Genomic DNA, 26952 nt, shown 5'->3' on the forward strand with positions numbered 1-26952 from the left:
AAATATTTTTGCCGATTCAACCACGGCACGAAGGCAGTGGCGGTTTGGCGACCGTCAGAATGATGATGTTTGGATACCTGCTTGGGTAATGGCATAGTGGTCATGGTACTTAGTGCTGCCCAGGTGGAAGGGACCGCATCTCTATGTTGATCTCCACGTCAGAGCTGGAGCTTTGATCAGGGGAAAATTCCTCTTGCTCTTCCTCTGAAGCAGCCTCCTCCCCGAAAACGTTGAGAGTGTCATCCCTGTGGCCCCAAGACATTTCCATTTGATGCGTCCTTTTATCCTTTAGGGTCTTCTTCGGCCATAAGGAATTACATGTGTCGCAGTTGGACTCACGGTGGTCTGGTGAAAGACAAAAGCTGCACACAAGGTGCGGATCTGTGTGGGGGTATTTTGCACAGCAATGTGGCAAAATCTGAAGGGTGTGCATTCTATAAGAAGTTTTGGAAATGGCATGGTGGAACTTTGAAAGTGTTTCAATTGACTGTGCCAGAGACATGGAAGGCTCAAAAGCTACAGCCAGCGGGCAACAAGAACTTATGTCTCGCAGAGTTTGAATTTTAGTGGATGAGTTGCATGCCTTAGAAAATACTTGTCTAACAGATTGAGGTCGGTGACAGTGAGAATACTGGACTCTGCATTCATGATCGAAGCCTGTTGTGGTCTGATATTAAAAAGTGTCATACAGTGAGCTTGCAAACTGATGTAATGCCTGTTCAGCCACCAACGTTTGACAACCCCCCCACAACACCCAGCTGACACGATTATTCGGTTAGGAGAGGAACTGTGACCTATCAGTATGGGAAACCTCAAGTAAAGCGGAAAAAGGAAACTTGTAGAATCCGAGCAACACAGGAGTGCATTCGTATCCAAATAACAGATTGAACACACCTGCTCAGGATACAAGTCCTAACAAAAGAAGTGGGGGGACTAACCAAGTTAGGCAGTATGCAAGTGACATCACAGCACACAACATTACACATGGTATCACAGGAATTGGCATTATAGAAAGTGGCATCACAAGCCACGACTTTACAGGAAGTGCATCACAAGAAGTGACATCAGATCTAAAACCCTCACATATATGTTTAGCAAGTCTATCATGTGTACATTTGAGTGCATTGCAAGGATGATAGCACAGTGGACAATGGAAGATGATATGTGACTTCTACACCTTGCAATCCAATCCCCCAGTTTTATCTAACACATTGTACATGTAATATGCGCATGTATATGTAAAGCACTATGACAACCTGCATTGGGATGAGTAGGGCGATACAGGAAAAAATACTGGTACTTAAATTATTTCAACACCTCCCTCCTCAGGTGTAGTAAACTCTATATAAATGCAATTTGCTTTGTGTAAATACTGGGAAAGACCAACACATCAGACATTCTTACAGTGCATGCATATCTCCTAAAAAGTGAAAAGCTGCCTTTCATAAGAATGTTTGAAGTGCTATCCTTTGTTTCCCCACTGCTTCATTTGCATCTAGGTGTGAGGCTCCTGACTATTTTGAGTGTATTTCAATACTGAGTGGGAGCACATTTAAAAAAAAATTCAGGTGGGGGGGGCTCAACCTACAAAAGTTTGAAGACATTTGCCCTAGACAAGCGCCCCAAAGAGCGATAGGTTGGATCCCGAAGCAATGAAATTTGAGAGCAGCCCAGAAGTGAAATGCACAATCAAAACATGGAGCAGAGGCAATCATGTCCAAATCTAATGGTGGCGAGAAAACAATCTAACAAAGGAGTAGATGCTCATGGTCAGTATCACCATGAGGCGAAGTCACTCAGTCTTGTGACTTTATCCCCTTCAATTCCTGGGACAGCCCCCGGCCGTAATACGTCACAGTGGGAGTGTGTGGAGGACGGCCAGGGGCCGTCCAAACCCCACCCGCTCATTAATTCTCCAGCACAGTCGGAGAATTATCGCAGCGCGCAAGGGGTTAAAGACTTCTTTGAAGAAAAACAATTTGCACAACTCCGGACCCAACACTACATACCAGGAGTATGCAGAGCATGTCTATCTACAGCCACACAAGCCAGCAAACAAGAGTGGGCGTAGTAGTGCACTGTGCAAATTGCTGTTCGCACTGATTGCACAGTGCCGGATGCTTTTCCGCACTGTGCAATCAGTGCAAACCGCATCTTGCACAGTGCGGTTTTCTCAACGCAGACTGGTAGTTTCTCATCGCGAGTGATCGAGAGCATAGTCGACCACTTGCAATGAGAAACCTGACCTCCCCGCGTTGAGAATCTCACCGGGAGGTTTATTTTCCACGCTCGCGATTGGCAACATGATGGTGCTGATCGCGAACAAGGAAAAAGTTTCACGGGGATGTCATTTTGCTCGCTCGCAGTCGCCAACTTCTCGTTGAGGACATTCGAGCAAGCAAAAAATTACCGCTACGCTATGCTTGTTTGCACTGTGTTACGTACAATTCGCATAGTGCGAAGTAGCGTAAACTGCGTGAGTGTAGCGTAGTACTTCGCCCAGGAGTATCTCAGATACTTCTTCAAGCACAAAAAGCAGAGGCAGGCACTGGAAGGCTGTTCCTGATGCAAGGCTTGAACCCCTAAGCTCTGTGAAACAAGCTTTCTGAACCAAAAGGAGTTCTAAGAGAAAAAAAGGAAGCAAATAAAAAGAATTTTAGAGAAAACGAGAGGCCTGACCCCTGCTATAAGACACTGCAGAGAGCGAAAGAAGCCAATTGCAATCCGCACGAATTGGCAAGGGAAACACATTCTAGTTCCACCAATAGGAGGCAAAATACCTACAGGATGTGTACAGGATAGACCCAGATCATATGATAAATAGATTATAGAGATAAATTAAGGAATGGAAATAAAAAAAAATACACAAATATTTGATTATTACAATATTATTTTTTTTTTCTTAGGTCCATTAATAGCTTTATGTGATTGAACGGAGAAAAGAAAATACATCTTTGTCAGTCTGTTACAATATGGAGATAGGTATTTGGAATTCATATTCATTCATTCATTCATTACCTTCCACTAAAAAGTCAAGGGAGGCATGCATGAAATACCCGATATGAAAATAAAATATTGACCAGCGTTTAAAATCTCAACATTTTAAAGTTAGAAAAAACAATATTGATTTGACACTTGTGCAAAGGGTCAAAATAAATGTTGGCTGCTTTAAAACCACTAGGTTTTACAACATTGTTTGTACCATAAGTTCTTACGACCAGCTCACAAAGAGTGTTTTTACATTTTTAAATTTGGTCATAAGATTAAAGTTGGCTGACCACTGGGCCTTTTAGGTGGCTCAGAAGAAAATTTTGAATTTCCCTCCAGGAATGTTCCTGTGCTTTGCAGTGGGCTGTCAACTCTCCTCCCCACAGAAGCGGCAGTGGGAAAATGGGGGCAATTGCAATGCGGCAGAGAGGCGAGCCCGGGGGCTCTATTAGGTGGCCAGCGCCCGGGTAGAAGAGGAGGCGACCATTCGTCTTCCCGTTCCTCTTGAGCCGCGCGAGCACCTCATCCGCATAGAGTTTGCTGTTGTAGTTCCTATCATCACCACCCACGACAAACATTAGGGAACCCAAAGCTCTTTCCACAGGGAGGAGACAGTTCTGATGCTCTGGTGCACGGGGATCCACAAACACATCATATATTTCCATTGCACCATAATTGGTGGTGCGGATAAATTCTGGCTTATACGGGGATCCATTGATGCAGAGGTCCCGGTAGTGTAGTGTCATGCCATTGATGCTGTTAGTACCGTTAATGCAGACTGTAGCCGCCACCTGCTTTAGAAATGTTGCCATTGCCAAGGCAATCTCCGCTCCTTTGCAAACAGCCACCACGCCAACAGTGGGACCCAAGACCTAGAAAAAACAAACACATAGCGGCAATGAGGATATTTATGGCAACATACTGTGATATTGTTTTTTTATTTTGTTGCCCAAAGTGCGAGGCACTATCCCAAAACTGTTTCCAGATTATGGCAATACACATTTCAAGCCAAAGCGGACAGGCCGAGACTGAATAAGATCTGGAATGTTATCCCCTTTAGGAATAGAGGGTGGATGGTCACTTGTGTAGAACACACTGTATATTTATCTGTCTCTAGACAGTTTATAACCATGTATAGGATGTCAGCCTTGTACCTCCAAAGCACTGCAGACTTAAAGTAATTCACCAGCGTGCATCAAGCTCAGACTCAACGAGAAACTAATGCAGTCTGATATATATTAAGCGGCCAAACCATTTGTGTAGCGTTTATTGAAAATTTACAATGTACTGAGCAATGAAGATAAGAATATTTTCTATTTAATGGAAACTGTTTTTTTCAGAAGGCTAGTGAAGAACATGGTGCACATATACTATTAACATGAACTCCAAAAGCATCATACATGTGACAGGAGTGGAGAGAGGAGCAATGATATGTAAGATCTACCGAAGGGTGAACCACACAGCACTCCTGCATCTCCTATCCCAAAGTATCACAGTATCCAGTGCCACCGTTAGTAGGACACCTATTTGTTTCCGAGGCTCAATATGCAACCCTAATTCACCCCAGGCTTCTTGACAATTTCAACATCTGGCTAAACACATTGATCTTTTGGCGTTTAACAATCTAACCACTAATTTCTAATTCTTAGGTTTAAAGGCAAGTGGTTATGTGACCACTCAAAGAATTGATTTTACTCGGATCGCTGTAAAACTTGACCAGATATCATAGGGTGCTTCAATCCCAAACATGGCCATACCTTCATCCATCACTGGAGACCCCTTCCTACCTTTCTTCCATCTTCGAGTCCAACTACTATGAAGAGGGTAAGCAAGAAAACCTCTAGAGCAGATCTTGTTCGGCGTTGTTGAAAACCTCCATATACAAATTACCCAGCACTTACCAGGTAATGGAACACCCGGCTGTTCTTTCTCTCCAGGGATGCATGAAAAGTGATTCAATTCAGTGCAGCATTCATTACAGAAAGAATACATTTACAAACTTGGGAAGGGTTTATCATTAATTTTCTGCCTTTTTCAACTGCACAGACTCCATCTTCAACATATATCTGATATGCTAAGGTCTGTTACCCGGGAATCCCAACTCTGCCCTACTTATCACACCTCTCGCTCCACCAGGGAAGTACAAGTGAAACTCAAGTGTGCAATCATTCTATTCGCGAAGACACAAGAGTTGAGCCTCTAGCATTTTCATACTATCATTCTATCTCAGAATTCAGATGTATCAGGACGACAGTGTAGACCTTAGTCCACGATAGCAGTGTGCACAACAGGAAACACTTATTCCTCCGTCTCTTCTAATCCAACCTACATGTCCACTGAAGGACAGAAACTAACATACTGGGGGCCAGAGTCCTCAAACTTTCATGCAACAGAATGCAGCAAGACACCTTGCTGCGCTGTGTGAAAGGGAGTGGGCAGTAATGCAGCATACTTATCATATGGCACATTCCTGTCCTTTCCTTGCACTGGCGCACAATGTACTGCCTTCCGCTAACACAGGCACCCTGGTGCATGGTTGCCTGCTTTGCAGGCAGGAATGTTTTTGTACAGGAAGGGGTACATTCCTGCACAAAAACAATCCTCAGAGGGTTTTACCTCTGTCTGCTTGTGCAGCAGAGTGTAGCACACGTAGAAAGAGGAAAAAACAGACAAATAAAGATATTTCTCCTTGTTACGTCCCCCCTGGTAAGGAGTCTCATTTACCAGATCTACCACTAAGGACAAATCTCAGAACGCGCCAAAAATCCATGGGCGGACATGTGGTAAAATCTGTGCTCAACCCATGGAAAGTCTCCCTGAGGGACAGTAACACAAGGCCACAACTTGCATTGACTTGCATTACTCTAGGTTCACCAAGCACTGCAAGACCACGCAAGGCAGCCTTACGTAGCTCGGTAAAAGTGACTTTAGTGTGGTGTTGCCCTTGCGTTATCTTGCGTAAAGTAAGTGCAATGCAACACTATGATAATTCTGGTGCGTGATGAATAGGGGTCAGCTAGCCAAAGTGGAGGGGTCTGTCACTGCTCGACCTCTCTGAGTTCCTTCAATTATGGAGCTAGTTAAATCTGTGTGCATAAAGTACAAATGGTACACCCATTAAGTGGTCTTGGTTATGCCTAGTCTGCTGCACCCAGCAGGTACAACTTTCCTCATTACGGTCTCATGAATTGTAAAGACGTTTTTCTAAAATCCACTGCTTTGCACTAACAAAAAATAGAACTTCAATTCACAGAGACTCCAGGACTCCGACGCCATTTTGTTTTTTGCGCTTCAATGCACCATGAGGATTAGCTCTTACTGTAATGTCTCAGTTAAATACAGTTTAAATGTGTTCTAGGAGCAAGGACAGCAACCTCCACAAGCTGTTCCAAGTGAAATGTGCATTAAATCAAGGTTGCACCTAGCTTTCTTAGCAGAATCGCACGTGATGTAACAATATTTGTTCTGGTGTTCGTGAAAAGCTCCATGCTGTAGAATTCTGAAGGATTTTCTAAATGTATTAATTTGCTCTAAATTCTGATTTAAATCCTTTGTTCAAAACCCTACAAATGTGTATTCTTTTTGCAAGTATAGAGAGAACCTTTTCCTTACTGACCCTTGGAGGCGAACCCATGCTGGATCTTTCCCATTTTATAACTTGAAATTCATGGACCTCAACCGTATTAAGTTCTTTGATTGATTTCAGTACTTTAACTGTGCTTTGCACTCTGATTTTTTGATTAATCGATCTGGACTATTCCAAATGGCTTCTGTATCACAAAGTTCTTAAAATAAATCTTTTAAGGTTGAAGACTTCTCTGTCATATTCATGTAGGACCAAATAGGTTCTTAGTGTTAAATCTAAATGGTTACCTAGTAAGTCTTTAGTGGAGACACTGGTTCAGCGGGGGGAGCACGAAAATCCATAAGGAATTAACGCTGTTCCCGTCCATCAGTCGAGCCGAGAGGAAGAGCTGTAGTGCTTAATCAAAATTTCATGCAAAATGCGAAAAGTTTCTCCTGTCACTGAATATGTTCCAAAATGATGTGGAACCACTGAAACACGCTGCTTACAAGCATTGCCTTGAATTCTATGTCAATGACAAGTTCCTTCTATAAATTTAAGTGGGAACTGGGAAGATTAGCTTCAGTGTGGGAGCAACAGTCTTGTGTCAAGTCACAGATGGGCAAGAACAAACTTTGCTTCTGCACCTCAAAACTGAGATCTGGATATTGAGCCATGCCTACCCTGCCGTCCTACATTTCATATAGTCTTACTATAATCCTCTCACGACGCCTGCCAAATGCACCAAATCTTGTCTTCTGTATTGTGATATTCAATATCAATCGGAATTTCCTACCCCAAGTAAGCATATCAGCCAAGAGAGAGCACCAGTACCATCATAGTCGCTTATTTTTGTACGAGGTGGCTCTGTTCCTTGCAGTGGTATGCTGCACTTGCATTCTTATATCGCCTACCAGTGATTCCTGGAAACTCACTGAGAAAACTACAAAGGATCAAAAACCCCGCTGCCACCAGCAAGAACACCTCAGATACGAAAGCCCTACGGTGTATTTCAACGTCAGAAACACAAGTATGAAAGGTCTGGCCACTGTATGAATATCTTCATAATGTATCAGCCATCAAGTGGCCTGTGCTTGGCAGACAACCTACCTGTGGCTCACCTATCAACTCGTTAACAACAATTCATCTTAATGATAAGTTCATGGTAAAATGAACCACCTGTTACTAGAAGATTAATTGCATTGGCAAAATATGTTGTCCCTTTCTATCTCAGCATGGATGGCACTGTGCTAATCCTATGCTTTAACCCCTTCCACGCTGATGACGAGCTGGGCTCGTCATGAGGTAGCCTCCTGCTACGCTGATGACGAGCCCAGCTCGTCACGTAATATGCGCTTTCGCAAATCGCCGCGTACGGGCGGAATTCCGCCCGCACGCATGCGGTTAAAACTTTGCTAGAAAAACTGACATTTGAGGTGAGCAAATTCAGAGTGTTGCTGGTGTTGTAGGGTGCTCTATATAGAAGCTGCTCTCCACCTCAACTTGGGGACTACCTAGAGTTCTCGGAGACATACGATATATATAGATTTACATATCGAGATAGATATATGATTTCTCCCTGTAGCCAGCATCATCCGCTCTAAAGACATTAATGTCCTTTTCAATGCCAACGACACAGCTCATTCTTTCTGTCATGGACTAGACACCCAGTACTGTGCCTGCCAAAATTGCCCACTGGATGAGGACCAACCATCTGGAGCTGAACACTGACAAGACTAAAATCTTAATCGTAGAGAACAGCACTTGTCATGGTACTCAACCTGGTGGCCAACAGAGCTAGAAGCGACACCCACTTCAATCTCCCATGCCCAGAACCTCGAATCGTCATCAAAATCAACATGACGGCACAAGCCAACGCCATCACCGCCTCATGCTTCCATACCCCGAATATGTTGAGGAAGATTTGCAAATGACTCACAATGGGGACCTAGAAAAACATCACCTACCCCCTCATCACAAGCAAGTTGGACCACAGGAACACCCTTTATGTTGTGGTCAACAAGACACTCACCCGAAGGCCAAAACCATTCAGAACTCAGCAGCCAGCATCACTCTTAACCTCCCATGCTGCACTCCCATCACGCCATGCTTAAATTTGCTCCACTGCTCCACATACACAAACATGCACAATTTAAACTCCTCACACAATCTGCAGCTACACATAAGAGCCTCCGACTCACTTCCTGAATTCTGCAAGGAGCTGAAGACCTGGCTGTTCAAGGAGTCTTATGAGACCATAGGTTTGGCTAAAAGTACACCTGCTCAGCACCAGGATAGCCTACTGGGTGATAGAGCACTCTACAAATATGTACAACATACCAAACAACACAAGGAAGAACATCAACCAAGCTGCACTATAGAACCACCTTCTAAGCAGGGATCACCAACCAACTCAACACAACTACAGACCATCCAGAAAATAGTAGCCAGACTCGTTCACAATCTCGTACACCGGTCCCAAGGAACACCACACCTGAGGAATCTTCACAGGCTCCCAATACATAAGCATGCACAGTTCAAGCTTCTCACTCACACAAACAAAGCACTACACAACAAATGTCCAGTCTACCTGAACAGTTATGTGCAACCCTCCAGACACCTTCGACCAGGCGGAAATACACCAGAACACGTCCCATGTATACACAAAAGCACAGCAGCAGATTGTATCTTCTCTTACATCACTGCTAAAGCAGAAAACAACATCCCACATCACATTAGATACTCCTATTCTCTTTTTGAATTCAGCAAAAATCTGAATATCTGGCTCTTCCAGTAAGTATCCTCGATGGAAGCTTCACACAACTGCAAAGCTCCAGGATACCCTCATGGGTGATAGTGCGCTATAAAAATACACAACATAACAAAAGAATCCATTTCATAGAATGGGGAGCTGGGACGGTCGGTGTAGTTAGAAAGAATATAAAAAAGAAAGATTATAAACGGTAAGTAATTTGGTCTTCTGGTGGATACTTCTAGCCCCATATTCCTCACTTTTTGAAAAGATACTAAAGCAGTACCTCCCAAGTGGTAGGTCTGTGAACTCGCTCAGACCAAAAAGTCATGCAGGATCAAGCAGGCAAAGTGCCCTTCCATTTGGAACTGGCTGTACGCACAGTAGTGCTTTTTGAACTTATAAAGTAACACTCACGTAGCAGCCCAGCAAATGTCCACGACAGGCATTCCACATGCCAATGCAGAGATAGCAGCCATGGTTTTGGTGCAATGGACTAATAAGCTTTCTTGGGGCTGCTTCTTCGTCTGTAAGTAGCAGATGTCAATGAAGAGAGCAATTAGGTGAGAAATTATACTTGTGTGCTGCTCTGCCCTTTTCGCTCTAGCAAATCCAACAAAGAGCTGATCATCCACACAGTCTTCCCTGACGATCATTATAAAACCTGAGAGCTCTTTTGGAATCCAGCTGATCAAGTCTCTCCTCCTCCTTAGATGGGTGAGGTGGAATGAAGAAGGCTGGGAGGGTGTTTTGTCTGACATAAAAAGGACTACCCACTTTAGAAAGAAAGGCTGCTCGGGTCCTTAACACTAGGTTGTCTGGAAAAATTGTCATATGTTGGGTTGACAGAGAGGGGTTGTAGCTAAATCTCATGCCACACCAATGTTTAAGTGGTATGGAAAACTCTCTTGACAGTAAGGAGCCACAATGGACTGCTGTGCAGCAGATCAAGGGGAGAACACAGTGGGAAAGTTGGAACTAGGTTCAGGTACAACTGAGGTATGATGTAAGGTAGTCGACAGAAAGACATGCAGTAAGGCTTTTAAAAAAATGCATCACAAGAGGTGATTTAAATAAAGAGGGTGGGTCCAGCAACTGCAGAAAATTCAAAGAGCAAACAAATAACCCTTAACTGTGCCCAAAGCAAGTTCTTGCTTGGCTGCCAGAATTACATCATCGACTTTGGGAGCAAGGTTGAATTAAGTCCTCCACTCAATCTCCATGCATGAAAATGAAGATTGCGTTGGGCACGGTTGTAGGACCCTGCCTGGCTGCTGCGACAGAAAATCCTCCTGAAGCTGCAGCCTGATCAGCAGACCAATGCTGAAGCCCAAGAGTACTGGATACCACACTCTCTTCGCTCAAAACTGATGCCGGTGGTATGCCTTGGGACTAGTCGATCCTAATCTTCTTCAAATCTCTGGGCAGGAGAGATGGTGGCAGAAAGGCATACAATAGTCCTGAGCGCCACTCTAGGAGTAATGCATCTCTCACACAGTCTTGTGAACTCTAATGTGAAAACATGCAGACATTGTGCATTCTCATCTGTGGCAAAAAGACTGAGCCAAGATTCTCCCCATTTGCGAAAGTGAACCTGTGCCACCTCTGGGTGTAGTTGCAATTCATGATCCACTAGGCGCTGGTGGCTCAGTTTGTCTGGCCTGCCACTAGGAAAATCCCCTTGTGAACCAGAAACTTTGATAGACATAGTGCCTCCTGGCACAGGATCCACCGAATCACACCATTCTATTTGTTACAGAACCATATGGCAGTGGTTCTGTCCGTGAGCACTTGCACCAGCCTCCCTATTATGGATGGCTGAAAGACATTTAATGCCAAGCGAATGGACCACAACTCCAAGACTGATGTGGAGCGGTCCTCCACCAGAGACCAGGTGACTCCAAACTCCACTTATCCCATATGACCACCCGAACCCAGAAGCAATGCATTGGTCACCACTGTAAGCCCTGGTTGGGGAAGAGAGACTGGTCTGCCACTGACCCAGTCGCGATCCAACAACCACTGCGGACTGTCTTTTTTATATCTCCTGTAAAAACTTTAAATAGTCACAGAGATCCCCCTGATGCTGTGTGCACTGGGATTTCAGGTCCCACTGCACAACCTGCATAGGTCACTGGCATTCAGCTCCAGCAGGATGCAGGAGGCCAGAAGCTCCAGCAGCCTGAGAGTCGTTCTCACTGAGATCCAGGACAGAAGATGAAATATCGGATCAAAGCCCAAATGTCCTGGATTCTCCTCTCCAGGGGTAAGGAATGAAACAGAGTAGAATGGCTGTCTTTGAGCAGATTACACTGGTGCATAATAGATCTTACAATCTGTAACATGTAGGTGCATAAGAAACCTCACTTTGCATTGCTAACGGCTTCCAAAGAGTAATAGACAGTAACATTCTACGCCCACAGACTTGGTAGTCAATCTTCAACTAAGACTGTTTAGCACTTAACATGGCCGGTCCCCTTACCATCCTTTAGACTAAATACTCACATTCATTGGGCTCTTGTATTGGGCGTACATCTCACTTCTGATGAAAGATTACCTCAAACCTTAGCAAACATTTTATTAAGGTTCCGTAAGTAAGAGACAATAAGTCCAAACCTGACACCCTTGAGAGAGCTGCTCGCGCTTTGAGAAAAGAAAGCTGCTGTTTTTAAACTGGGGGCTCATACCTATTGAGAAATTCTCTTTTTAAATCGTACCTGCTATCACTTGCACGCACACACGCACTTTTTACTCCATCCCAGGGCTTAGAAGGTCCCCGGTCCACCGTGGTCTTTGTGGGCAGTTTGAGTGGAGGGACATAGCTCCTCCCCTTTTGCCAGCTTCACTTCCGGGGGCATCTAAATAAAAACTGGACTACGCTCTGGGCGCATCGAGAGAGCTGCTCGCGCTTTGAGAAAGGAAAGCTGCTGTTTTTAAACTGGGGGCACATACCTATTGAGGAATTCTCTTTTTAAATCATACCTGCTATCACTTGCACGCACGCACTTTTCACTCCATCCCAGGGCTTAGAAGGTCACCGGTCCACCGCGGTCTTTGTGGGCCGTTTGAGTGGAGGAGGGACATAGCTCCTCCCCTTTTGCCAGCATCACTTCCGGGGGCTTTCACATTAAAGCAAGATGACATGCCGGACGCGCAGTGGGCGCGTGCGCCAGTCCACGCTCGGACCGGGCTCAGGGCCACCCCCCCGGTCCGTTTGTCCCAGATAAACTGGTCATAAGTTATTCTGGAGATACCCTTATGAGTCTTGACCCACTGAAGGGAAACGCAACCTGCCCTCGAGTTCCACCAAATACTCAATCTATGGTGGATGAAGGGCCTTGCTCAAAATGCCTGTCCCCTTAGCCTCATATCAACCCTCTCTATAGTAAATCACTGTAATCAGATGGCCTGTTGAATCATATGCCGCCAGACAGCACGACAGGGCTGACACACAGGGGAGATCTCCGAAACCACATCCTGCCTGACAATACATCTGAGTCAGCACCCGATTTATGGAGAAAGGACGGTCTAAGCTGTGACTTGCTAAATGTCAGATCTTTTCCCAGGCATTCAACCGAGAAACAGTTATTGATTGAGTCTAACAACTTGGATGTCCTGTTTGACAGAAACATGGACGGTGGCCGGGATGTAGCTAAAGCTGGAACCAGCCTGCCCAGTGGGATATAAGATTCAGCCCAGCGGGTGGAACAGGAATTATCTTTATGGAAGAGCTGAACATCATTATGCTGGACATAGATGAAACATCCTGTGCAGAGTTTCTAGGGTTCTCAATTAAAGAGGAGTCAGGACATTCCTTATCAGGCATGATCTGCTATAGACCGCCGGGGGTTATCAAAGCACTGCAACAGCAGGAACTGATTGATGTAATTAACAACATGGCACTTACACACACCAGACTTATATCCTGGGGGATTTTAATCTGGGTACCAACGGAAGATTGGATGCAGCCTTCTATAACATCACGCAGTCCTGCGCTAATTTGAGCCTGAAACAATTGGTGACCGAACCGACACACAGAGAAGGCCATATCCTAGATCTGATCTTGGCAGAGGAAGATCTTATTGCCATGGGGAAAATCCTACCGGTGGGATGGAGGGATCATCATTTAATCACTTTTAGTGTTCACACCTTGAAGAATATAAGGCCTGCAGCTAGACAAGTCAGGACCTTTCCCAGCCGAGACTGGAAACCACATGTGAGAAAGGCAAAAGCAGGGGAGCCCCAGTTTCATACAGAAACCTTATTTAACTCGGAGAGGCAGGTTACAGAGAATTACAGCACCTTCTGTGAATACTTAACTGAGAAACTTGAACAGATAGCACCATTGAAAGTCATTAGAAAACGAGGCAGCCCGTCTGCACCATGGTACACTGAGGGCTTGAGGAACCTCAAGCTCTCGTGCAAAATGGCTGAAAGACAGTGGAGGAGGGAATACATGGAAAAAGATAGAACAAACTGCAATAATAAAATATAAAAAAGAAATAGCTACTGCTAAAGCAGAACATTTTGCAGCCATCATACTAAAAAGCTCCAACAAATCAAGGGACATTTTTAGAATAGTGAAAGAAAGGACTCACCCTGAATGCACTAACAGCAACATTAAACCCTCCTAGGAGTTGTGTGATGGACTGGCACTCTTCTTCCAAGACAATTTAAATAAAATATTGGAGAGTATGGAAGATCCACCACCTCTCACCCCGCCACATCAGAACATAGGGACAAAAAGTAAAAATGAAGAAGGAACTGCCGAGTCAGCCTCTCCCGGGGTCTCCCTGGACAACTTTCCAACTCCCTCGGAGAAGCAGTTTACTCAAGTGGCCCTTGGAATCTCCTCTGGTTCACCATTGGATCATCTGCCCCACAAGATTATGAAGGAATTCAGGTCAGAATTCTTTTCCATTCTTCGACAGCTATGTGGTCAATCCTTTAGCACTGGCACTGTGCCTTCTAAATGGAAGCAGGCTGTTATTACACCACTCTTGAAAAAACCCACCCTTGACCCCTGTTGCCATAAGAACTAAGATCGCGGACGCCTGTCCCTCTTCCTGGACACAAATAACATACTGGGGGAGGAACAGTTTGGTTTTAGACCGGGTCATGGAACAGAATCAGCTCTAGTGATGGTAATGACAGCCTTCAAATGCGGGCGGACAGGGGTGAGTCGGCAATTCTAATCTTGCTAGACCTGTCCGCTGCTTTCGATACGGTGAACCATGACATTCTGCTGTCAAGGCTGGAGATCTTTGGGGTGAAAGGGGTGGCGCTTAACTGGCTACGATCCTATCTGTCTCACAGATGGCAGGCGGTGGCACTCCCTCCGTACCAACCTGAATTTTGTCAAAGTCTCACATGGGGTTCCGCAGGGATCATCCATCAGTCCCATTTTGTTCAATGCTTGTATGCAACCCCTGTTGGGAATCATTAAAGCTTATAACATCAGCGTGATTAACTACGCTAACGATACACAGCTTTTGATATCCCTGGAGGGTGCTCAGGCGGACTCACTAGATAGCTTCCATGCCTGTATGCACAAAATGGCAAAATGGTTGAAGGAAAACGTGCTCCAGTTTAACAGTGGGAAAAGGGAGATCCTACAGTGCAAGGTGGGGGGTTTCACCGGAAGCCTGCCAGCAGACTTCTGGCCTCTAACATCAGATGGCACACTGACACCAGTGAATATGGTGCATAATCTGGGGGTCAGCTTCAATGGAAATCTAAACCTGGAGACCCACGTTAACAAACTGGTGGGAAGTTGCTCCACTCTAATACGAGGTCTACGGAAGCTATTGCCTTTGCTACCTGTACAGGCAAGAACAACGGTAGTCAGGAGTATTATCCTTAGCCGCCTGGACTACTGCAATGCCCTGCTACTGGAATCACCGGGATATCGGATTGCCAGGTTACAGAGTATCCAGGAGGCCGCAGCGAAGTTAGCACTCTCCCGAACTTGCCGATCTTCAACAACACAAGCACTGGCAGATTTACACTGGCTCCCAGTACCTCAAAGGATCCTGTTTAAGTCCCTATGCAACGTGTTCAGAGCACTGCATGGTCAGGGTCCTAAGCCGCTCCAGGGCAAGTTTCTGTGGTACGAGCCCACCCGGACCCTCCGCTTCTCCTCCACCAACCTTGTTAGAATACCCAGGGTAAAGAAAGTGACCCTGGGCGGAAGAGATTTTAGCATGGCAGCAGCCTCCCTTTGGAATAGTCTCCCTCTCGAAATCAGGAAAACACAAGGACTGCTGCTGTTTTGCAAGAAAATCAAGACCTGGCTCTTTCCTAGGGTATAATCCCCAGGTGCAATAGTAAGAGATTCTTGTTGGTATGCCTTCCTCTTGCTCTCACAGCTGACTGTCTCTTCCGACCTATCTCTCAGCGCCAGGATGCCCACAGGGTTACAGTGCACTCTACAAATGTCAAAAAATAATACCAATAATAATAATACCTCATGGCTAGGGCTGGGTGGACTGGTTCTTGCAGTTTTTTAGGTCGAACCCTGAGCCAGCGAGCAAGCGTTGCTCTGGGGTTGATCTGGGGTAGTTGAGTAGGGTAGAGAAACCACGCCTACTCCCCCTCCCATCTTTTTCATTGGCTTGTGTCTTATCCTTCCTAAATGCTGCCTTCCCATTGGTTTATAGGTTTGTTAGTCCCTCCTTATGACGTCCATTTCGTCATTTGTATCCTCCCATGGCTACTGGCCCCTTTACTTAGACTGTTGCACGGTATGTGTTCGTTAGATTCTGAGCACTATTTTCCTTCTCCTCCCGCCAGTTGTCCGTGCCTTCTTGCCCCCCCCCGCACTCCCATTGTTCGTGTGTTCTCAACCCCCTGCCCCCGCCTGCACTCCCGTTTCCAATGCAATAGGTCTTGCATAAATACGAGTCCTATTGCATTGAAAATGCTTGTTTGACAGTGTGAAGGAGTCAATGCGCCTCCTAATGGCCAATCCAACAGCTCATCAGTAGCTAGTTTACCTTTCACCGAGGGCAATTGTGGTCATTCTGCCAAGCACTGCCTTTACTCTTCGGCAAACACTGGTTCATCTGGCTCTGAGACATTGCGGTAATCACGTCTAGCGTTCAGCCCCACAGTTCAAAGCCTGTGGCGAGATAAGAATGCCTATTTTACTTCACAGCAGAACATGGCCGCCGGGTAGCGCTACAGCTGCAGAATGTTCACAGTCATCAACATTTCTCCAAGTCTGAAATCGGATAGTTGGGGGAAAAGGGTAACACTGTTCTGTAAATCATTAAAACAACACTTAGTCCTCATATTCTGCTGTCTGGCACATGTACAGGTGTCTACTCAGAGGGTGCTCTGAGGAGTGTGAGCGAGCGATGAATGGAACAGGGTTCGTGGTTACAATCCTTATTGCTGAATAACACATCCCTCCGACTTTTATGAGGAATGTTTACTTTACAAGGCTCTAACGTTGTCTGATTACATTTGCTAATTCTTTTTAACTCTTACCTTGAGCTGGAGAGTTTCCGTTATGAAGACTTCAACTTTTCCTGTCAAAAACGCATGAATCTAGGATTATCGCCCTCATGCGGTAATATATTTTCCACAGTCACATGGTGTAAAATTTTGAGGCATAGTGCATATCTCTAAATCTGAGTTGGATGAAGGAATGTGCAGGCAGCATTGCAGCCTCCGTGTTATTGGTAAACCCATTGCCCCGAGTGCTTCTTCCTTATTCTAGGCCCTATTCCTGCCCTCCCTCCTGCTGGGCTGCAGGACTGAGTATGTATACCCTAGAGGAATTGGGAGTATGGTCTCCTTTTATGGGTCCTAACGGAGAGGAGGGAGGCTGTGGGTAAGGGAGAGCCTACAAAATGTATACATTAAGTTATTTGCAAGTACCTGCCAAGGAACTCCTCATAAGTAAAGGCCTGGGACGAGGAAGAAAAACAAGTTTGAGGCATTGTTAATTGGAGAGTAAACCTCATGTAGGGAAATCCTTTAACAGAATTAGGGTGTAGAGGTAGTGAACTTCTAAATGGTGGACATAAAGTCGGTATTACCCTTTGCTTGACAAGGAGGAGTCAGAGAGGACATACCTTGGGGTGCTTCAAGAGGAGATCTGCAGCTTCTTCAAAGTATTCAAGATCCACCTCGGTCAGTGAACCTGGCAGGTCATCGTAGGCAAAATAGGCCAAAGCGAGCGTGGCAAAGCCCCGGCTGGCAAGAAGACCGCTGCGGAACTCCGTGAGACCTCCAACGCCTCCAAACATGTCGATGACTCCAGGAAATGGTCCATCTCCTGTGGCAGGAAAGACAACAAAACTGTGACATCCCAGGAGATGAAAGGAATATAGAGAATATACAGTGTGCAGTGAATTTAGAAAACCGAAAAGGTTGGTGGACATTTTTATATACGGTTTATACCACCAGCTTGGTCTTATGTAGCAGTTTCAAAGGTATTTAACTAGAACCAGGGAACAATGGTAGAGGATTTGGGAGTTCGAGCAAGAGTTCCAGGATAAGGTATTATGGAAATGCATAAGTTAGGTCTTCGGTCCAGGGCCTGCAAAGCCTAAAGCAAATTTTCTGGATGAGCGTTTAAGATAAAATCACAATAGACCCATTCACACACATTCAAGTGCCGAAAGCTTAGAAATTAATGATTTTCTTTAGCTAAGGTAAGGGATCGATGTATTTTCATCTATTGATAATTGCTATTTACACAGATACATGATCTAACAGAGGCTGCCAGTTGGTGTTCTCCTCTGGTGGGTTCTTGGACATGCCACTTCCGGGTGCAGTTTCTTTGCTGGGACAGCACAGAGAAAATGTTACGTCAACCTGGTAGAAGAGCTCCCTAAGCACAAGTGCAGCGGTTCAAGAAACCATTCTTGTCAAAAACTGTTAATGCTCAAGACCTTGCTGCTATTCTTACACATCACAATGTTTTAGGTTACTTAACCCATCTCTAGTTGGCAGAGGTATGCACCTTGTTTGAGTAGGGACCACAATCCTAGTCAGGGTAAATCACAACATAACCTAAATTTGCCTGTGCTCACTCCCAGGTTGCTTGGTACAGAACAGGCAGGCTTAACTTAGAAGGCAATGTGTAAAGTAGGTGTGCAATAACCCATACAGTAACACTGCGAAAACACAACAAAAAGACTCCACAACAGTTTATTCAAATAAAGCATTTCTTTATAAATAAGACAAGACAAAAATAACAAGATTCCAATGCATAGAAGTTGAGATTTTAAATTTAAATAAATAAATGAATACAGTAAAACACTTAGAAGTAAGTTGTGCTAAAAAAGTTACTTTAAGTCACGCTGGACCAGGGCAAAGTCAAAGTGCGTGTCGACCATGATGGAGCGCCAGCTGGCTACAGGACCCACGCATGCCCCAGTGAACAAAGTACCTTTCCTGGTTACAAATAGTGAGATGCGTCAATGTTGAGACCCGCAGGAGCGGGATGGGTCAATCTTCTCCACGCAGTGAAGGGGATGTGTCAGAGTCGAGAGGCTTTGAATGAATCACTGGATTCTGCCACATAGTCGAGGAGATGCGTTGATCTCACCAAGCTGCAGCAATACGATGTCCGATGGAAGGAAAGTGCTGGTTCTGAGTTGATGCACCGATTTTACTCCTGCAACTGCGTTGATGCACCGGTCCTGCTACACACAGACAGGAATTGCATCAAAATCTGTGTTGCAAGTATCAGGGCCACTTCCAGTATGCTAGGAGCAGGTGTAGCGACTTGGATATCCTGGAGTCTCAAGCAACAGGAGGCAAGCCAAGAAGCCCTTGGGGATAGCTTGGTAGAAGGCAGAGTCCAGAAAACCTTCAACTGAGTCAGAGAGCAGCAGGGCAACAAACAGAAAAGCAGGCCTTCTAGATCAGCAGTCCAGTTGAGTCCCCGGAGCAGCATAGCAGTTTTTGTAACAGAGTTTCAGTTGTAGGTCCAGTAGTGTCTGATTTTGTGGGGTCAGAGACCCAGTATATATACCCAAATGTGCCTTTGAAGTGTGGGAAATTTGGTGGCTCTGACGATCACCATTAGCTCTTTAAACCCAGCCCTATCTGCTAGGCTATCTGTGGGGGTGAGGGGGCAAAATCAGTCCTCTGTGTGGGGTCGGGCCACTACCTACTGAAGTGTGTTAGCCCCTTCTTCTCTTCCTGCCCAGGAAGGGTCATCAGAAGGAAGATGTATGTAGATGGATACTCAGCCACACCTGGCCTTCCTGTGTTTGTGGCGGTCGGGAAGAAACGCACAAAGTGTAACCATCACCCAGCCCAGATGTGTACTGGAGATGGGCTGTAAGACACACAGAGCATTTAGAGCAGATAAATGCCCACCTTACAGTGGCATTTCTAAAATAGTAATGTTAAATCCAGCTTTGCCAGTAAAGATGATTAATCATTACCATTCCAAAGATATGAACCATGATGCACCTTCTCCTTTCTAATCAGGAATTACAACATAAAGGTATTTTAGGGAATTTCCAATGTTATCCTATGACAGGACTAGGCTCTCAGCAGTAAAAAAAAACAAATGTAGCAGTTTGTCACTAACAGGACATGTAAAACATGAAAGTAAATTTCCTATATTTTAGTTACACAGCACCCTGCCCTTAGGACTACAATTGGCCTACCTTAAAGGTGACTTATGTGTAATAAAAAGGGGGTTTAAGGCTAGAGAAGGGATTTTAAACGCCAAGGTGAATTTGCAGTAAACTTCACACAAAAGCCCTGCAGTGGATGGCCTGAGCCATGGTAAGAGGGCTACTTAGGTGGCTGGCACAAGCAGTGCTGTAGGCCTGATAATAGCATTTAATTTACAGGCCCGATCTGTTGAAGTGCACTTTACTAGGGACTCCTAAGTAAACTAAATAGGACAATTCGGTATGAGCCAATGCTACTAGGTTTTAGGGAAAGAGCACATGCACTTTATCATTGACTAGCTGTGGTAAAGTGTGCAAAGTCCTAAATCCAGCAAAAGCAAGTACAGAAAAATGGAGGGAGGGAGGGAGGCAAGCAAAAATTTGGGGGGGAAGAGGGCTGGGGAGACCACCGAAGGTTGTCTGGTCTAACAAGTTGCATTCTTAATTGCATGTTTGATTTTCTTAAAGCTCCTATTGCATTCGGGGGACCATCGAAACTCAGCGTTCTTTTTCCTTAAGTACCTCAATGGGGCACAGACTGTGGTAAAAGCACAAATATACCTAGAACAGTTACTGACCATGGCAAGGAAGGATTGCAGCATGGTTACATCTTGTGGTGGATTAGTGGACGATAAGGCTTGTACTTTAGGCGGATCTGGTGTCATGCCCGTTTAAAGAAAATGTGCATGAAGAGTTTGAGCTTTGTGAAGTCCAAACTTTTCTGTGTTCAAAGTGAGAACAGCGTCAGCCAGCACGCAGCATACTTGTGCAAGGGCTTGGTCATGTTTCCTTTTGAGGCCCCAGATATCAGCATATCATCACTATAGTTAAAAGTATGGGTGACAGGCTTTATTATATGGCGAATGACATCATGAAAAAGTTCTGAAGCGGATGACACCCCAAAACTAAGGGTCTGATTTAGATCATGGTGAACAGAGATCCTGACCACCAAAATATAAATCCCATGGGCTATAATGAGAGTTATATTTCAGCAGGTGGGATATCCGTGACCGGTGTGGCGGAGTAACCCGCCTGTAGAGATCTAAATCAGGCCCTTAGTCTTTTATAACTGAACAAACCAACATGGGTCAAAAAGGTGGTAATGTACGCTCCAGTTTGAGTTGATGATCAGATCAAGACGAGACAACCAGTCGACATTATCATTGCAATAGCCATCTTCTTCACTGTCGCTCGACATGGACATTGAAGAACCTTTGGAAAATGGATTTGATGACGATCGATCTAGTTTAGTTTCCATTTGTTGTCTCAACTGCTGTCGCCACTTGAGCTTGCGGGCATGGCTAGAGGGTTTCTGGAACTTCCTGCCATCCATTTTGTCTTCTCAATGCAACGCAGTTACTTTCTCTTTTTTTTGCAAACCGTTACAAAATGCTTTTCTTTCCCGCAGCCATTGCATGCGTCTCCAATGGCAGGACATTTACCTTCGATCGGACAGGATAATCCACATTCATGTTCAATGCTGAAACACTCTGGGGCTAATCCAGCTTCCATATCAGCAGCTTGTTGATCGGCACGTTCTTCTGCACTCACAGCCATGAGCACTTTCTCCAGACTGTCTTGCGCAGCATGTGTTGTCTGAACGAGTCGGAAAGGCAATGATCGATGACTCGGAGATGGATGGCTTCTTCATCATTACATTTATTGAACTTGCAATGCTTGATAAGGTTCTCAAGTCTTTCAGCAAACTCATCCATCGTTTCTCCAGCTAGCTCTCTGGCTTGATTGAAGATGTACCATTCATAGTTTATGTTCGGCATTGGATTGAACTTCCTAATGGCACCTAATTCTGACGGTACAATATTTCATAAGCTTGTGGTATTTTCACACATGCCTTAACATTCTTTCTTTAAAAATGTTTGGTCTCGGCAGATGGGGTTCAGAATGATTCCGAAATTCAGCTGTTTCAACCATCCCAGCAACGAGGAACCATGCTTAGCGACACATAATGGCAGAAGTGGAATTTCCTTTAAAAGAACGAATGGCTTAATTCTCCCAATACCTCAAAAGGGTTTACCATCAAATGCTAAAGTCCTAATGGAAGATTTCACAAGTTCCACCATAACAAACCTTTTCCATTTATCTGCCATCAAGTTAACCCCAATATTATCGATTAATATTTGACAATAAGGTATTTTAATCGTGCTAACATCCACTTGCATCAACCCGATCCTGAAATGTAGTTTGAATAACATCAATATATAACACCACACGGTCATCACTTGAATTAGTCAATTTGTGCTCCTAGTCATGTTCCCACATATAACCTATTTCAGATTTTCACACTTTCGGTTTCATTTCAGATCTGTATACTTGTAAAAAGTGCCCTTTTTTTTGCAACATGAACATATTTTAGCACACCTGGATGCTAACAATCTCAAAGCCCCTACATAAGTTTCAGTAGGTGCTACTGGAAGTTGAGGTCGCTTATGAAATTTATATTGTTTTAAAATAAAGTTTTTGTGTGGCTTATATCTTGTGCCTGACAGTTTCAACGCAGACATATAATCATCCTCTACATCGCCTTCGCCTGATATACATTGCTGTGGTAAATGTTTTCATATTTTTCTGCCTTCAGACCCTAAACAATGATGCAAAAGAGCATATTTCTTCTTATAAGAAAAATCTTCATCAATAGCAACCATATATGCTTCAAACCGCTCATTCCATAACTCCCTGTCAACGCTAGCAATCGTTATACTAGGAATAAACAACAGTGGTGCTCATTTTATTTTATTTATTTCCATTTTTTTTTAATTTGCTAAAAAACAGAGGTTTAAGTGGATTTATATTACAAAACACTCTAAATAGTATTATTTTTTTCTAAAACTTAACCATGCAAACTGGAGTACATATCACAGACCTACTCCTACAATAGTATATCAAACTTGTAATGTCAGTACTGTAACTGAATGAGATAGTCTGGTGTGCGTGTCACCAGGTGAATAGCATGTAGAATGCTTGGCAGTGTGCGGGTCACATGAAAAACAAGCATTGGCATAGCCAATAGGTCTAACTTTTGGGACCTTATAAGTGTTTATCTATGTAGCACAAAAGAGACTACAGAGGCATGGTGGGCAAAACACAAAAGATGGACTAGAATGCACCACAAAGAGAACCACTCTGAGATTAACTCAAGCATTTCTCCCATCACTTTTTCCCATAATTTGCTAGTGGCCCCGCCTGCCCACAGTACTAAAGCGTTAGTCTGTTCCGACGTGGCCTCCCCTCTAGGATGAACGCGGCCTGCTCTGCTCCTGAATCCTGTCCCTCGAAATGCAGTCCAGTTGAGTCCCTGGAGCAGCTTAGCAGTTTTTGTAACAGAGGTTCAGTTGTAGGTCCAGTAGTGTCTGATTTTGTGGGGTCAGGGACCCAGTATATATACCACTCACTGAAAGTGCAGCTTGTGTGTATACACATCTACAGTGCACGTACACTGGTTGAAATAGATTACATCAATTATGCAATGGCAAACATACACAGGCTTATGCTTCATACATAAAATATACATAATTCATATGTGCATATACATTCATATACACCAATTGATTTAGATAACATTAGTTATGTAATGACACACACACACACACACACACACACACACACACACACACAAAAATCCCAAATAGGGTACAGATTTGGGGCATACATGCCAACCCTCCCGATTCAGGCGTGAGACTACCGATTTGAAGGCTAGTCTCCCGCCTCCCGATTCCTGCAAGCAAAAACCCGATTCCTCGGGGTTTGTTGACAGGGCGTTTGTGTGAAGTGCTAATTTTTCCAGCAATAGTCAAAGTGGCCATGCAGGGGCTCTCGATGGGGTGAAAAAACAACAAAGGGTCATTAACAAGGCAATAGTCTTTTGAAGACCTGTGAAGTAGGGGGGGGGGGGCGTGTGTGTGCACAGGAAGCTGTTTTCGGCTGGGGTGTCACACAGGGGCGGGGGGGGGGGGGGGGACAACACTTGCATCACCCTCTCAGCCTGCCATTGCGCTCCATGCTTGTAAAAGGTAAGAAAAAAAACGTACATTTGTGTTTCAAATGTCCAATCCTGCAGCAGCACACTTCCAAAGCCCATACACGCCAGTAACCCGATTTGAAGCCCCATTCTCCCGATTTTTTAAAAAAAATCTCCCTCTTTGCTCTTCTGAAATGTTGGCATGTATGATTTGGGGGACTGGAGCAGCCTGCCAGTACCGATCGGGGGGAAGGGGCTGCACCGGGCAGAGGCAGAGGAGAGCAACCCGTGGAGCTCAGGCAAGATGGGAGCAGCCCACCAGTGCTGCAACAGAGAAAGGGAGACTATTCAGCAGAAGGACAGGACCGGTGCAGGAAGCCTTCCTGCAGAGCTCAAGCATAGGAAGGAACCCGCCTTCTGCACCAACCCATTCTCCCTCCTCCAGGACCTCGCAGCTTAGGGCACCAGCATCCAGGACCCAGCAGCCCAGAGCACCGGGATCAAGGACGGGCCGGCACAGGACACCTGACTTCAAGACAAGGGCAGGTCACCTTTTTGTGGACCCAACTACCATCAACAGCCCATCTCTATTAGGGCGGGCGGCATGGGCCAAGTGAAGAGGGAGCCAATAGCCAGAGCCCTAGGCACGGGGCAGAGCGCGAGCCGCCGAGACAGATGAGCTGCACCTGTGGTTGGGGAATGGGGCGGGGGAAATGAGGGGAGACAGGAGTTTGGAGAGAAAGAGAGATAATGTGTGTGATGGGAAGAAGGCAGAAGACACCGGAGAGAGCGGGGCAATAATAGTAGTTGTTGGGGCGGGGAGTGAAAGGTAAGACAAGGCAGAGTGTGTGTGCAGCGGAAGCTGCGCACCGAGGGGTCCCTGAAGGGGAGATGAGATCCAGAGCACACAGGTGGGCAAGAGAGAGTCGGGGCCAGGGGTCGGTGCACAGACGGAGAAAGGAAAATTACAGAGAATAGGAAAACGGACCGGCCCTTAAGCAGGAGCGCGAAAGACCGGCTGAGGCACCAAGGAAAGGTTTGCGAGAGTCACGTGAAGAGAGAGGGCTGGGGAACAAGCGGGCCGGAGGAGAGAGAAGGGCACACTGATATAAAGGGAGGAGACACACTGAAGAGAGAGGAACCCAGACAGACAGACAACGGGATGAGCTGAGATGCAACAACTACTACAACAAACATGCGAGTGGTGCGCGCGCTGCACAGCGAGAAATCGGTTTTCAATTATCGCACCCGTGTCTGGGCACAATAATTCAAAACAGGTGTCGCCCCTGCGGGTAACTGCAAGCAATAAGCTGTGGGCAGAGCAAAGGCGGGACATGCACCCGCCTTTGCCCAATTGCGTGCTGTCTTTCTTATAAAGCGGTACAAAAGAGGGTGGTGATGGACGGAGCATCTGAACCAATCAAACACTCACACCCAGTCAAAAGATCTGGGTTTGATCCATCACCGTTCTTTAGCCCACTCTGCCACCCCAGTTCAGACATGGCTATATGCAAATCAGTCTGACCCTGTGCCTCATGGGAACAGTCCAGCCTGAACTGCCAAGCCATGCCTTCCCTGGACCGGAAACAAGCTTCCGAGGACCGGTTTCTGGCATTCCAGCCGTCTTTAGCCCGGCTTGCTTGAATCCAGTGGCAAAGTGAGCAAGGGACTCACGTCTGAGCATACCCTGCCACACTTATGGCGGCCAAAAGCGGTACAAAAGGGGGTGGTGATGGACGGAGCATCTGAACCAATCAAACACTCACACCCAGTCAAAAGATCTGGGTTTGATCCATCACCGTTCTTTAGCCCACTCTGCCACCCCAGTTCAGACATGGCTATATGCAAATCAGTCTGACCCTGTGGCTCATGGGAACAGTCCAGCCTGAACTGCCAAGCCATGCCTTCCCTGGACCGGAAACAAGCTTTCGAGGACCGGTTCCTGGCATTCCAGCCGTCTTCAGCCCGGCTTGCTTGAATCCAGTGGCAAAGTGAGCAAGGGACTCACGTCTGAGCATACCCTGCCACACTTATGGCGGCCAAAAGCGGTACAAAAGGGGGTGGTGATGGACGGAGCATCTGAACCAATCAAACACTCACACCCAGTCAAAAGATCTGGGTTTGATCCATCACTGTTCTTCAGCCCACTCTGCCACCCCAGTTCAGACATGGCTTGGCAGTTCGGGCTAGACTGTTCCCATGAGGCACAGGGTCAAGGCTGATTTGCATATAGCCATGTTTGACCTGGGGTGGTGTGAAGTGCAAAAAAAACCGATGGATTTAGGCCCAGATCTCTGTACTGGGGTGATTGTATGACATTGTTCTGCATTCTGTCCATCAATTGTTGTTTTTGCATTTGTCACCCCGAGTGGGATGGGTATGCTCAGACGTGAGTCCCATGCTCTCCACACCACTGGAGTCAAGCTATCCAGGCTGATGAAGGCTGATAGCCAGAAACCGGTCCTTGGATGCTTGATTCCGGTCCAGGAAAGACATGGCTTGGCAGTTCAGGCTGGACTGTTCCCATGAGGCACAGGGTCAAGGCAGATTTGCATATAGCCATGTCTGACCTGGGGTGGTGTGAAGTGCAAAAAAAATGATGGATTTAGGCCCAGATCTCTGTACTGGGGTGATTGTATGACATTGTTCTGCATTCTGTCCATCAATTGTTGTTTTTGCATTTGTCTTTCTTATAAAGACACACGCAAAGCCCCATGGCCTGTGAGAAAAACAAAAACAAAAGCACAAGCGTGTGGTGAGCTTGGTGAGCTTTCTGAAGCCCCTTACTAACAGTCTCGCAAGCAGCGCATGCGCGTTGCACTAGGCTGTCCTAAAAAAACAACAGAAAAACACAGTCCAGTGGTGTGTGTGTCACCAATTCGTAACACGCTGAGGAATAATGATTGGGTACTTCCCATCAGGTCAGGCATGACTCACCAGGCAGGAGCGCATAGCCAATCGGGGAGGTACCAGCAATGACGCTCAGTAAATCAGGCACATGATGTACAGCTTCGTAAAAGCTGTA

The 26952-nt window shown here is 45.6% G+C and overlaps 1 protein-coding gene across 1 annotated transcript in view; it reads right to left on the reverse strand.

The window, feature by feature from the left end:
• Positions 1-2872: 2872 nt before the first annotated feature.
• Positions 2873-26952, reverse strand: part of LOC144804214 (bile acid-CoA:amino acid N-acyltransferase-like) — a 48757-nt gene continuing 24677 nt past the window's right edge. The window contains exons 3-4 of the mRNA XM_078671901.1: positions 17387-17589; positions 2873-3860 (exon numbers count right to left, since the gene is read on the reverse strand). Coding sequence (XP_078528027.1) covers positions 3264-3860; positions 17387-17589 — 800 coding nt within the window. The 3' untranslated portion in view covers positions 2873-3263. The remainder of the gene's footprint in view (positions 3861-17386; positions 17590-26952) is intronic.

The sequence above is a fragment of the Lissotriton helveticus genome, chromosome 1_2 (genome assembly GCF_964261635.1).
Source record: "Lissotriton helveticus chromosome 1_2, aLisHel1.1, whole genome shotgun sequence".
Classification (NCBI taxonomy): Eukaryota; Metazoa; Chordata; class Amphibia; order Caudata; family Salamandridae; genus Lissotriton; species Lissotriton helveticus.